General features: G+C 36.1%; 1 protein-coding gene across 1 annotated transcript in view; it reads right to left on the minus strand.

Moving 5' to 3' along the window:
* RYR2 (ryanodine receptor 2) overlaps positions 1–15,025 on the minus strand; it is an 864,696-nt gene that overhangs the window by 560,497 nt on the left and 289,174 nt on the right. The window contains exon 4 of the mRNA XM_069064486.1: positions 4,790–4,804. Coding sequence (XP_068920587.1) covers positions 4,790–4,804 — 15 coding nt within the window. The remainder of the gene's footprint in view (positions 1–4,789; positions 4,805–15,025) is intronic.

The following is a 15,025-nucleotide window of genomic DNA, read 5'->3' on the forward strand; positions in this document are numbered from 1 at the left end:
TAGTCAAAGGGATTATTGTTCCTTTGAATTGTAGGTCAGCATCACCTCTGAAAATCAGACTTAAAGTTGCATAAGACTTATTTAAAAGTCAGAGGTGACTTGACCAGGGTAATATAGACATTATATATTAGAGACAAGATTTGAACTTAGATCTTCCTGACTCCTAGGCCAGCTTTCCATTATGTCACACTGACCACCAAGTAAGGTTAATTTTCTCTAAAACTGCACAAAGATCTTGATAAAGAAACCAAAGAAAATCATTACCTACCCAGGGAGGGGGAGAATCTAAGTAGATCTGCATACAACTCAAAACTATAGCTTAGATTAATTGAAAATGATGAGAAAAACACTGTAAAATATATGTGACAACCTTTATACTGGCAAAGTAAGGTGGGAAAATTACACAACTATCAGAAAACTCAGGCAGGCTGGGGAAAAAAAAGTTGTCCTAATTACCTGAATATTTTAGGCAAAAGTGGTTTTTCTTCCTGAATTATTTAAGTCTTTGACCTAAGTCTCTTTTTAATGATGTAACAGTCATATTTTGTTTTTTTACCTTTAAGTTTTAAGTGCCCAACACTATCTTAATTTAGGGATCTCTTAACAACATAAAAAATGTCACAGCAACTAACTTTTTATCTAAATTATTATAAAGAAATTTGCATGTTAGGTGAGAGAAGAAACCCATTTTCTGTTGCAAGAGTTCATTAACACTCATCTACTGCTACCTGGTGGCTCTTCCATTTTCCCTAAGTATATTTTTCCCACTAAGGTATTCAGATTGAGTATGAGAAGCCCAAAGAGGTTGAGTGATTAATCAGCTCAACATAACATAGCTGTATTGAACATCCAGTACTGAAAACAGTATTGAAAACATTCTGACTTCCATTCCAATGTTCTTTCCACTCCACAACTAAATTTTGACATAGCATGTCAAATGTATGTTTGTTAATATTTGATAAATGCTTACTATATGAAAGAATGAGAATGTGTAATATTGCAAAAACCCATAGTAAACATTCCTAGCAAATACTGAAGAACAAGAATACCTGGTGTCCCAAAAGTCTTAGTGACTCTTTAAGTTTAAACAACTCTTAAGATGTTTGGGTCATCCTGTATATACAGGGAGATGGCAATGAATAAAAAGGGTGAGGGTGGGGCTGGGGGTGAATAACAGAAATGAAGACTTGATATCAAGTCCTACCTCTCACACATACTAGTTACTGTCTGAGACTATAAAGTTATAGATAATTTCGCAATCTGATTGGGTGGAAGGAGTTCCCCTATGAGTAGTTCTTTAACCTGAAATCACAGGTCCAAATCTCCATGTCTCTACCAAAATGAATACATTATAGTCAATCTTATAATTCAATTAAATGGCAAAACTTTTCATTAGAGTAAACTAGTACTACTTGTCGTATAGAAAGATTTCTTTAGTCACTGAAGGCACAGGAAGTTTTTTATTAATAAATCTATCAGTACAGATTTCATTGGAAGGGCTGTATCAGTACATACAATTGTTAACATAGCACAAGTTAAAGTATATGTTAATGATATAGATATATACATGCATGCACACATATACAGATATATATATACATATATATGTACATATATCACTAGAAGGATTCTATATACAGAAGAAAATGTTTGGGTAGAATAAATAATAATAATAGCAATAATCATAGCATTTATATAGTTTCTACTATGTGTCAGGTACTTTACATATTATTTCATAAATGGTCAATATGTCATAATAAAACACAATCCCTCAAAGACATGGGAATATGTTGAGGCCAGGTAGCCCTGCTATAGTGTTTTGCAGATTTTTTACTATAACTGTGTATTGTTAATGTATTTTTTCCACAATGGGAAGAACTTTCCTATCCATTAATAGGCCCATGTGACCTGCTTAGGTCACATGGAAGCCTAAGTAACATGAGTTTGAGTCACATGAGCCTGGGTCACGAGGGTTGTGATGCCCTCTGACCCTGAAGAAGTGTATATATATTCTGAGGTTAACATTTTGCTTTGGGGCTCACTCATGGGAAGAGTATTCATGTGATGCAGCCAGACAAGACTCTGAGTAACTGTTAAGGAGCCCCCTGGCTTTGAAAAACTAGATCTTGGTGCTTCTCTCTCTGGTAACTAGGTATATATGTAATGGTCAGACAGTTGGATCTGTCTGTTGATCTGTGATGTATGTATTATTTGGTCAGTCAGTTAGAAGCCTTGTCCATTGGTCTTTATGCCATTATTTCTGCCTGTGATTTCTGTTTGTATTTTCTCTGAAGTTCAGGGCGCTGACTTTTTCCCCTGAACTAAGTAAATGATATATATGTTTGATTAAAATAAGACTGTTGATCCCTTTTGAGTTGCTTTCCTTTAGAAAAGCAGATCAAAGAAGCTGTGCTAGCAGTCCTCCTGTGTGCCAGTGTTAGTGGTCTTATACCCCCACAGCAGCTGCAAATAGCATTGCTGTTAAAAACTACCACTTCTGTTGTTTAACTCTTTTTACACTCCTCTAATAACAGTAGATAAAGAGTTCTAGTATTGAAGAAAAATATAAGCACTATAATCTGGTTTGTTTTCTTTAAATAAATGTTTCAAAATTTATCTTTCAAGACTGCAAATAAATCTTTGTCAAAAATATAGGAGTTCCCTCAAAAGATGTAGATCACAACCATTCTTGCCTGCCCATTCTGTGTAACTCTTGTCCATGACCTCCAAAAAGTTCACCAATGGGATCCATCTAACATGAGAGAAACCTTTCATAGTTCTGATATCATAAAAGTACGAGCGGAACACTCTGGCTGTCCACCTTTTATCCCTTGTTCTCAAGACATGAACAGTTCATTTTCCCTTTCTACCATAAAATACTTTGATGACATTCTTTACTCTTGTTCTTCAGAGCTGCTTGTTGTTTATATGTTTACTATTAGTGTTGTTCTTTTTGAGAATATCTTCCCCAGATTGGACGTTCACTGGTTATTCCAGTCAGGTCAAGTTCTGTCCCACTGCTGATCAGCCAAGAAGCTTTGACTTGCTCTTTTTTGAACTTGGACTAAGTTTACTTCTCCTTAAGCATAGCCTTGGTGGTACCTCACTCCTTGGAGTTCACTATTTTGTTGCTGGACTTAAGACACCAGATTAACTTTAGCCCTACTAAAGAACTCCCAAACTTAAGAGATCCACCAGAATCAGCATCCCTAGTAGCAATGACTAGGAATGCACCACTATGAATGGCTCCTTGGTTTTCAGCCTGCTCATACCCACCATTTGTCTTTCCATTGCCCTCTATGTAATATCATTAATATATCAAAGGAAGCAATGAACAAGGTTTCAGGGCCACAAAGTAATACTGGTAAAAATGTGTATTTTTGAAGAGATCCAGGACAGAGTCAGGTGGAGGAAAGATTCCCTATGGATGATAAAGTCATGAAGATTTCCTCTTTGCATATAAGATACTGTTATGATTATATCAAGCCTCAATGTAATGCAGATACTCCTGAAGGAGATCTGTATTCACTTAAAGGACTTTGGCTAGTTCAATCACATAGGAAAGACCAAATGGATGAAAAATGTCTGACTGGAGAGGAGCCAAGATGGCAGATAAAAGGCAGCTACTCACTGAACTCTCTCCTAAACCCTGCCAAATACCTTTAAATAATGCCATAAAACAATTCCTAGAGTGGCAGAACCCAAAAAAAGACTGGTTAAATAATTTCCTAACCAAAGACCACTTAGAAGTTCAGCAGAAAAGATCTGTTGCACCAAGGTGAGGTCCTTGTAGGTCCTGCCAACACAGACCCAACTACAACAAACCAGGAGCAAGGCTTGGGATCCAATGAATCAGCAACAGCTACTTCCAGAGCTCTCAGTCCACAGATGGTAAGAGGGTGGAACACCCCATCAGAAGATTACAAGGATCTCTTTGCTAGCACTGAGGCAGGGACCATACTCAGATCCAAGTCACAATCCTGGTGTATGAATAGAGACTGAAGTATAATATTTTCCTTTTCTTTTTTTCCTTTTTTTGTTTTGTTTTGTTTCTGGGCAATGGGGTTAAGTGACTTGCCCAGGGTAACACAGCTAGTCAGCATCAAGTCCCTGAGGTTGGATTTCAATTCAGGTTCTCCTGTGTCCAGAGCCAGTGCTCTATCTACTGTGCCACCTTGCAGTCCCATTACTTTATTTTTCTTTAAGATTATTTTTTTTTGGGGGGGGGGTTGGACTATGTTTTCTTTTACAACATGAGAAATATGGAAATGTTTTAGATGGCTACACACATATAACTCTATACTGAATTGCTTGCCTTCTCAATGTGGGGGATAGGAAGAAAGAGAATCTGGAATTCAAAGTTTTAAAAACGAATGCTAAAAAATTGTTTTTACATATCATTGGGGAAAAATAAAATACTATATATTTAAAAATAAAGAATGCCTATCTATTGTCCACAAGATACTATACAATTTGTCTAACCATATGTATATCTAGAAGAGACAACACATAAGGACAATGAGCTGGGTCCAGAATTCAAGAGGAAATAAGGCCAGATTCCTATCAGGAAACTGCAAAGCACTTTTACTGACCCCAGATTTCTCATAATGTCAAAGGTCCATCTTTTCTAAAGTTCAATTTAATAAAAATTATAATTCATATATAAAATGTGGGGATGAGGAGTTAGGCTATGTGATTATTTCCTGTAGATGAGTTTTATTTTTATAAAACAGGAAAATAAATAAATATGTATGGGAAGGGAACATTTATAAAAATATTTCAGTCTTACCTTCATCATGAATTTCTGTAGGAGCATAAAAAGAAAAGAGAAAGCATTAAACATTTAGTTGTTCAAAGATTTCCAAAACTGAATTTTTCTCTGGAAGCCAAACGGAGTTCTCTGAATTATAAAACATAAAAACACATTTGTCATATTGTCATAATAATGCTTATATTAACTACATGTGAGAGAGCAAAAACTGCATCAAACAATACATTTTTAGAAACATTTTTAATCAATTCCCTTCTTTTTAAATATTTGAATGCATGCTATGCTTTAATACAAGTATTAATATCGAATTTATTTAGGCAGAGAGAAAACAAAGTGCTGTTAGATTTAGAACATATGGACACTATTAGTAAGTGCTTACCACTTCATTTCAACTTTTCATACCAAAAAAACACCATGATCCAGAGAGCAGAACAAATAACTACAGCAAGGTTAGTGCATTACAAATAAGTAGATGTGGCACCTCTTAATGTGAACTACTCCATTGAGGACTGCATGTCTCCTCATGCCTTCAACAGCTCCTTATTCCCCTACTCTGTCAGTTGAGAACCTTGCTTCATATTTCACTGAAAAAAAAAAAACCTGAGACTGGTCACCGAGTCCTCTTCTCCCCTGTTTCTAATTTCACATCATTCTACCACTATCTTTTTCAACACTGTTCTCCATGAAGAAATAGCCCTTCTCCTTGCCAAGATAAATCACTCTACATGAACAAGTCATCCCACTTCATCTTGTTTTCTCCAACAGACTGCCCTATCATCTCCACTCTCTCACTTATCTTCACTCATTCCTTATCTCCTGGTTGCTTCCCTACTATCTACAAATACATCTATGTTTCATATATCCCCCCCAAATTCTCACTTGCTCTGTCCATCTCTCATCCTTTAACTTCTTTTTTGTGGCCCTTTACAATAGATTCTTCCACTTCCTTTCCTCTCACTTTCTTCTCAACTCTTTGCAGTCTGGCTTCTGACCTAATCTTTCAACTGAAATTGCTCTCCCCAAAGTTACCATTGACCTCTTAATAAACAAAGCTAATGGCCTTTACTCAGTCCACATTCTTGGCCTCTCTGCAGCATCTGACTGTTGTTCACTCTATTATCCTTGATATTCTTCTCTTTATTCTCTCTAGGCTCACCAGATACTGCTTCCTACCTATCTGACCACCCCTTTTCTCCACTGGTGGATTCTAATCCAAATCATACCCACGAACCCTTGGTGTCTGCGAAGGCTCTATGCTGGGACCTGATGCTCTCATCTCTTTTCCCTCTATTCTATCATTCTAGGAGATCTCATCAACTCCCATAGTTTCAATAATCACCTCTATGCAGATGTCTCTCAGATCTACTTGTCCACTCCTACTCTGTTTCATACACTCCAGTTTCACATCTCCAACTACTTATCAGACATCACAAACAAGATGTTTCATAAACAACCTTAAACTTGATGTGTCTTAAAATCATTGTTCTTTCCCCCAAATCCTGCCCTCTTTATTCCTCTCTGACTACCTAGAGTACCACCATACTCTCAAACACCCTTGGCTCACAATCCTGGTATAATCCACAGTTCCTCATTCTTTCTTATGTCCCATTGCCAATCAATTGTCAAATCTTGAGTCTATTTTCATATCATCCCTCATGTACACTCCTTTAGCTCCTGACCCTGCAACTACCCTGGTACAGGCCTTCTTCACGACATACCTGGGCTAATAATGCAAAAAGCCTATTTGCCGGTTTCCCTGCCTCAAGTCTCTTCCTATTCTAACCCATCCTTCACTCAGCTGTCAAACTGATCTTCCTAAAGCATAGGTCTTACCATATCATTCCCATACTCTGTAAACTCATGACTCCTGATGACCCCCAGGATCAAATATAAAATCCTCTGGCTTCTAAAACCCTTTATAACCTGGACCACTTCGTATCTTTTCAGTCTTCTTATCCTTTACTCCCCTCCATGGACTCTTCAATCCAGTGACACCAGCCTTCTCCCTCCAAGGAACTATAGATTTAATTATTGAAACAAATTAGTGGTAAAGGGAAATGAGTAAAATGTAAAATTATACTCAGTGACCGAATATATAAAATGGAGATAATAATAAAAGTAGATTTGCATGTCACTCTTAAAGAAATTGTAGATGGATATAAAATATAAATAAAGTTGACTCTTTTTCAAGTGTGGATAGATGGAAATGTAAAGAAGGGACCAGAAGAAACCAGGGGGTTATAATATTATTTATGGAGAGGCTATTGATAAATTCCACATAAAATGGAAGAATAGCCAAGTTCAGCCCTTAAAATATGTTCAGTGTGCTAAACTGAGATAATACCCATGTGCACTTCAGAGCATGCTCAAGTATGACTACTTTCTGCTAGCTACATATTAAAGAGAGAGACTTTTGACTAACTATTGAGTTGGAACTGAATGGACATATTCCTCGTGAGGCAACTTAATCCTCATATGGGCACCTTCAAAAGCTGCCAGGCAGAAAGAATAAAATACCTCAATTAATAGTGACTGCCTTCTCAATGCCTCTTCAGTTGTAACTCAGCAGCAAATCAAAAGGTTCCTCTTCTTTAAGTGGTAAGCAGACTAGAAATAATACTTACACATGCACTGATGTGCTTATGGGATCTATAATTAGCAAAGCACAATGTGCATATTTATACACCCTACTATACTCATATTACTTTGAATTTGGGGATAGATTAGTTCTTTAAGATCTCTACTGTTTTATTGAGGGCAGCTAGATATACAGTGGATAGAGTGCTATGCCTGTAGTAGGGAAGACTCTTCTTTGGGAGTTCAGTGTCTACGTCAGACACTAGCTGTATGACCCTGGGCAAGGGTCACTTAACCCTGTTTGCCTCAGTTTCCTCATCTGTAAAATGAACTGGATAAGGAAATGACAAACTTTGCCAAGAAACCCCAAATAGGTCACAAAGAATCAAACACAACCAAAATGATGAACCATAACAACAATGCTAATAATTCTCAAATCTACCTTAACCTGCCCCAACCTCTCTGCTGACCACCAATCTTGCATCTCCAACTGCCTTTCAGACATCTCAAACTGGATGTCCAATAAAAATCTTAATCTCAACATGTCCAAAATGGAACTCATTATCTTTCCTCCTAAACACCTCTTACCATCCCTATTATTGTAGAGGATATCTTCCCAGTTCCTTGGGCTTCTAATATATTATCCTCAACTACTCACTATCTCTCACACACCATATACAATCTGTTGTCAATTTCACCTTTGCAATAACTCTTGAACACACCCTCTTCTCATCCTTGATACTGCCATCAATATGGCACAAGTCCTCGTCATCATACCCCTGGACTACTGCAATAACCTGATGGTGGGTCTGCCTGCCTCAAGTCTTTCCCTACACTAATTCATCTTCCATTCATCCCCAAAGTGATATTCCCAAAGTGTAGGTCTGACTATGCTATGTTACCCCTACTCAATAAACTCCAGTGTCTCCTTCTCACCTCCAGGATCAAATACCAAATCCTTTGTTTAATACTCAAAGCTCTTCAAAACCTAGCTAGCCCCATCCTACCTTTCTAGTCTTCTTACTACCAACCATGAACTCTTCAAACCAGTTGACACTGGCCTCCTTGCAATTCCACAAATAAGATAGTCCATATTTCAGCTCTGTGCATTTTCTCTGGCTGTCTCCCATACATGAAATGTTCTCTCTCTTCATCAATTGTACCAGCTTCCTTTAAGTCCCAACTAAAATCTTATCATCTATAAGAAACCTTTCCCAATCCCTCTTAATTACAGGGCCTTCACTGCCTTAATTATTTTTTATTTATCTTGCAAATAGTTTGTTTTTACATAAGTGTTTGTTGTCTTCCCCATTAGATTGTGAGCTGTTTAAAGATAAGGACTGTCTTTTGATCCTTTTTGTATCCCCAGCAATCAGTATACTGCCAGGAACATACAAGGTGCTTAATAAATGTTTACTGACTGATTGAAAGAATATAAATTTCTAGAGTATATGAACTATTTATTTATTGTCTTTGGATTCCCTGCTAATACATTTTAATTAGAAAACAAATCAAATCATACTCTAACCTGACCTTAAACGGCATATGAAACTGCAAGGCAGTATCTAGACCCATTGAATAAAATTAGTTTGTACTCTTAATATTGTGACTGCTTTCTACTGATAGAACAGGCAAAGTAAGCAAAAGAAGGTCAGACACAATAGCAAACATGCAATAATAGTTCAGATCACACAAAGTTTTAAAAATACACTGAGGCACATACCCATTTTTCTATATCAATTTGCTGTGGAAAGAAAAGCCAAAATAAAAGTGAATAAAATACTAGCAAGGTAACAATCACTCAAATAACTTCACGTAGGGTTTCCAGTGCCAATCTTTCAGATTACTATTTTCTTGGGTCTTTTAATGCTAATGAAAAAAAGTTACTCACTCAAATCATAATACTTAACCTAGATGCATATAATATTGAAAGTTAAGTCTTAAATTAAACCAGTACAAAAATATTGAAACATAAAGTTGAAAATATGCAGATGCATAAAACATCCATGCAGGTCAACAAACTCAATGTATACTTGAACACAAATTGAAATTTTTATTAAACAATATCATTATATGCTTTTTGCTTAGGAGCTATTCTTTTAAAATTTTGATACATTTGAACATATGTGTATGAAGATATGTATATTAAAAAGATATAATACATATAAAATTTGTAATAGATAAAATATGCATTCTCTAATCTCAATCTTCCTTCCCTGTGTCATATGAATGCAATATAAGAAGAATCATAAAAAGGCCATTCACATGAAGACAAAAGTGCAGATCTTAACAAGTAAATCTACAATAATTTCACAACCAAAAAGAATTCAAAGAACATCACATTACTGAGGTGTTTGAGTTTATTTCCTAACGTGCCATGTTTGGTTTTTGTTGAAAGGCAGTATGTAGTATTGATCAAATGCTAACCTTGAAGCCAGGAATCAATTGTTTCACTTGCTGCTTGTGACATAATAGTTGCAGTCAGTCACTTGGTTTCTCAAAAATTCAGTCAATTGTCTTAGAATATAAATTAGAGATGAACTACTCATTTACATTTACATATGGAAATTCCAAACTAGGGATTTCCTCCACTAATAAAACTACAGATGAAGGCAAAAAAACCGTTCACTGAATTTTTTTTTAAATCATGAAATTATCAAAGGTTAGCTACCTTCCCAAATGTAATATGCATAAGAGCCCATGACAAAAGATTAGAACACCAAGAGCCAAAATCAATAGCTTAAGATCAGACCAAAAATAATTCCACAACATTATTTGAGAGGTGTAAGTACACCATGAAAATTCAGTTATGTCAATCTGTTATTACACAAAATTATATTTGTATAGTAAAGTTTTTGAAAAAGAAATTCACTTAATAGATATATTCCCTGTCCAGAGTGAGGTGTTTTTTGAGGGTTTTTTTTTTTTTAGCAAGAGGCAAACTCCTATCCACTTTAGTATATTATCTGTTGATGGCATATCACATAGAGGAAAAACATATTACAAATAAGCATAATAATGGACCTGACTCACATCTTACTTTACTTGTATGATAAAAATTCAGTCACTCAATTAGAACATATTGTGTTGACTTCAACAGAAATGTGTCTAAAGATCTAATGAACATTTCTAAACAGGCTCCCTAAGTTTTCTTCTTAACTTTCTGTGAAAAACAAAATGCTACAAGGAGAACTTGAAAGCTTGAAATATTTCTAAAACAAAGTTAAAAAGGAAGGAAAGACCTACTGAGTGGGAAGAAAAGCCTTAATTCACTCATTGTCACTATAACTCTCCCAGGATATCTAGTAAACACCTGGATTCTAGATAGATAAATATCCATTTTCAATAGAGTAATATGGCTTAAAAATAATGAGTTGTAAATAAAACTAAATGAATGTAATCCATTTAATGTGTATAACATGAAAAAAGTATCAATTTGAAAAAGAATATAGAAATTCTCAAAAGTTTGTTCTAAAAAGGAGGAGCTGTGGTTAATTATGTTTATGAATTTATAAATTCTAATGTCACATTCTTTTCTGAGAGAGAAAAAAGGAGGAGGGGAACTCAATTAAGTTCCCCAGCAAATTCATATTTACTTAAAAAATACTATCAATTATCTCCAGATTTGCCTAATATATTATTTACATTAAGCCAGAATGACCTATTTCATCATGTCTTTTGTTGTTGTTAGAAAGTTAAACATACCATTTCAAAGAAGTGATCTAAATGACTACAGGATTTACCTCTCAAAAATAAATGAGTTTGGAAGAAAGAGAACCAAGGTGGTCCATTTAACAGTAAGTTCATAAAGCTTTTGGATTTTTTTTCTAATAGATAAGATTATTTACATAGACTTTCAGAAATTATATATATATATAACATATATATATACATACACACACAAACACACACACACACATAGACTTTCAAAAATTAAATCAACTTTTATCTGGAAATCAATTTTTTTTTTACTTTTTTTAACATTTGTTTTTAAAACTCTCCCCTCTCCCCTCCTCATTCACCCCAACTGAGATGACAAGCAATTCAATATAGGTTATACATGCAAAACATTTCTATAGTACTCATATTGCAAAACAGCACATTTCCATCCATCCTATCCCACCCCTCCATTTATTCTGTTTTCTCCTTTGACCCTGTCCCTTTTCAAAAGTGTTTGCTTCTAACTATCCTCTCCCCCAATTTCCTTTCCCTTCTATCATTCCCTCTCTAATCCTCTTCTGTTCTACTTTCCTACAGGGTAAGATACCCAATTGAGTGTGTATGTTATTCCCTTCTTAAGCCAAATCCAGTGTAAGGTTAATTCATCCCCTTCACCTTCCTGCAGTTCTCCATTTTAACAGTCTTCTCCTGCCTCCTTTATTTGAGCTAATCCACCCCAATCTATCTCTCCCCCTCTCCTTCTCCCAATACATTCCTCTCTCACCTCTTAATTTTATTTTTTGATATCATCCCTTCACATTCAACTCACCCTGTGCCCTCTATGTATACATGTACATACATATACACAAACACATATATACATACACATATACCCACATATATACACATATATGTATGTATACACATATATACATACATATATAATATCTTCAACTATCCTCATATTAAGAAAAGTCTCTTGATTTACAAATATCATCTTTCCATGTAGGAATGTAAATATATCAACTTTAATAAGTTCCTTATGATTTCTCTTTCCTGTTTATCTTTACATACTTCTTGTGATTCTTATATCTGAAAGTCAAGTTTTCTGTTCAGCTCTGATTTTTTCATCAAAAATGCTTGAAAGTCCTCAATTTCATTGCATGTCCATATTTTCCCCTGAAGTATTATACTCAGTTTTGCTGGGTAGGTGATTCTTGGTTCTAATCGCAGCTCCTTTGACCTCAGGAATATCATATTCCAAGCTCTTCAATCCCTTAGTATAGAAGCTGCTAGATCTTGTGTTATACTGATTGTTTCCACGATACTTAAATTATTTCTTACTGACTTCTTATAATATTTTCTCCTTGACCTGGGAATTCTGGAATTTGGCTATGATATTCCTAGGAGTTTTCTTTTGGAGATCTTTTTTTAAGAGGTGATTGGTGAATTCTTTCGATTTCTATTTTGCCCTCTGGTACTAGAATATTAGAACAATTTTCCTTGAGAATTTCTTGAGAGATGATGTCTAGGCTCTTTTTTTTTATCATGGTAAATTATCTCTCCTACATCTATTTTCCAGGTCAGTGGTTTTTCCAATGAGATAGTTGACACTGCCTTCTATTTTTTCATTTGTTTGGATTTGTTTTATAGTATCTTGATTTCTCTTAATTAGCTTCCATTTGAAAGTATTATTTTCTTCAGTGAGCTTTTGAAATTCCTTTCCATATGGTCAGTTCTGCTTTTTTAAGGCATTCTTCTCTTCATTGGCTTTTTGGACCTCTTTTGCCATTTGAGTTAGTCTATTTTGGAAGGTGTTATTTTCTTCAGTCAGGCTGCTGACTCATTTTTCACGATTTTCTTGCATCATTCTCATTTCTCTTCCCAATTTTTCCTCTATGTCTCTTACTTGATTTTCAAAATCCTTCTTGAGCTCCTCCATGGACTGCAACCAATTCATATTTTTCTTGGAGGCCTTTGATGCAGGAGTTTTGGCTTTGTTGTCTTATTCTGGTTCTATGTTTTGATCCTCTTTGTCCCCCAAAAAAGATCCTAACCTGATTGCGCTTCCTCTGTTTGCTCATCTTGCCAGCCAATTACTTGACTTTTGAGCTCTTTGCCATGGCAAAACTCTGCTTCCAGAGTGGAGAGTACTGTGTCCCAAAATTCTGGGGTTTTGTGCAGTTGTTGTCAGAGCTTCTTCCAGGCACCTGGCTCAGAACTGTGAGGAAGGCTTTCTCTCCATAGCCTCAACAAGCTCTGCCATGCCAGCGCTCCTCACCCCAAGACCACCACCCAAATCTATGACCCAGATACAAGCAGGGCAAAGCAAGAGAATCTTGCCTCAGTGCCAGCAGAGAGATTCCTGTAATTGCCCTGTGGACAGTCACTTGGTCCCCCTATGATCTGTAGGCTTGGAGACAGAAGCAGTCACAGCAGTAGCAGTTGCAGTTGTTGCCAGATCCCAGGGTAAAGGGGTGGACCATGCTCTTCTCCCACCCAGGATCAACAGAGTTTGCTGCACTGACCTTTTACATTCTCTTTGGCATCTATGAACTGAGAAGTCAAGTAATCACCACAGCTGCCAGTGATTCACTCTCCTCAAGTCAGCTCCTCCATTCTCTGCCACACGTCTGGGCCCGTGGGGCTCATGTGGGACTGCACTGTGCCCTGAGCCCCATGCGACAGACCTTTCCTGTTGGCATGCCAGGCTGCCTTCAGTGGAAGATTTGTTTCTCTCTGTCACTTTGTGGGTTCTGTAGCACTAAAATTTGTTTAGTCATATTTTACAGGTAATGGAGGTGGTTTGGACCAGGAGCTTAAGTAAGTTCCTGCTTTTACTCCACCATCTTGGCTCTGCCTCCTGGAAATCACATTCTAAATTATGATTTGTGAAGAAAGCTTATTTTTCACACAGTTTATATTCTTCAATGACCTGCCTCTCTTCTATATTTCTTCTAAAAGACATCAAAACAGAAAAGGCTAAAAGTAATTGTATAAAAGATACAAAATCCAGCTATAAAAACAACATTAGTAAGAATTATGGTATAATTACCAACAAGTAGAGTCAAGCAAAACAAATACCTGTACTGGTCATGTCCAAAAGAAATATGTTTCAATCTTCACTCTGAGTCGATCAATTCTTTATCTGAGGGCAAGTTACAAGGTTCAGCTGAGTCCTTTAGAATTAAAGTTGGGCATAGTGTTGTTGATCAGATTTCCTAAGTATTTCAAAGATGATGGTCTTTTTGTTCATATTTACATTCTTATACTTCTCTTTCTTATTTTTTTATTTTTTATTTTTTTGCTTTTTTGGAGGGGGGAAGGCAGGGCAATTGGGGTTAAGTGACTTGCCCAAGGTCACATGGCTAGTAAGTGTTAAGTGTCTGAGGTCACATTTGAACTCAAGTCCTGATTCCAGGGCTGGTGCTCTATTCACTGCGCTACCTGGGCAGCCCTCTTATACTTTTCTTTATTGCTGTGTTTGTAAGCCTATTTCTACACACTCTTTGCATCAGGAATGATTGGAAGACCTCTATTTCATTAAAAATCCATTTTTCCCCTGTGGGATTACTGTTTTGCTAGGTAAATTATTCTTGGTTTTAACACTTTTTTTTCTTTCTGAATATAATATTCTGAGCACTCCAGACATTTATAATGGAAGCTGCTAAATCTTATGATTCTAATTGTGACAGTTCAGTACTTTTTTTTTCTACATGCTTATAATACTTTTTTTTCTTTTGTCTAAGAACTGGATTTTGGTTATCCTATTCCTCAGAGTGTAGGACAAGACTTTGAATTCTTCTTATTTCTACTTTGTCCTCTGATTCTATGAGCTCTAGGAAGTCTTATGATTTCTTGAAACATGATACACAGGCTTTTTCTTGGTAATGGTTCAGCAGTTCAATGATTCTTACATAATCTCTCCTCAATCAGTTTTCCAGGTGAGTTATTTTTCTCATGAGATACTTGTGATAGTAATGGCAATTAAAGATTCCCCTGTATTGGCTTGGTTTT

Source organism: Petaurus breviceps, unplaced genomic scaffold (assembly GCF_028583685.1).
Source record: "Petaurus breviceps papuanus isolate PSGF00001 unplaced genomic scaffold, PetGlider_PUasm1.0 90633, whole genome shotgun sequence".
Taxonomy (NCBI): domain Eukaryota; kingdom Metazoa; phylum Chordata; class Mammalia; order Diprotodontia; family Petauridae; genus Petaurus; species Petaurus breviceps.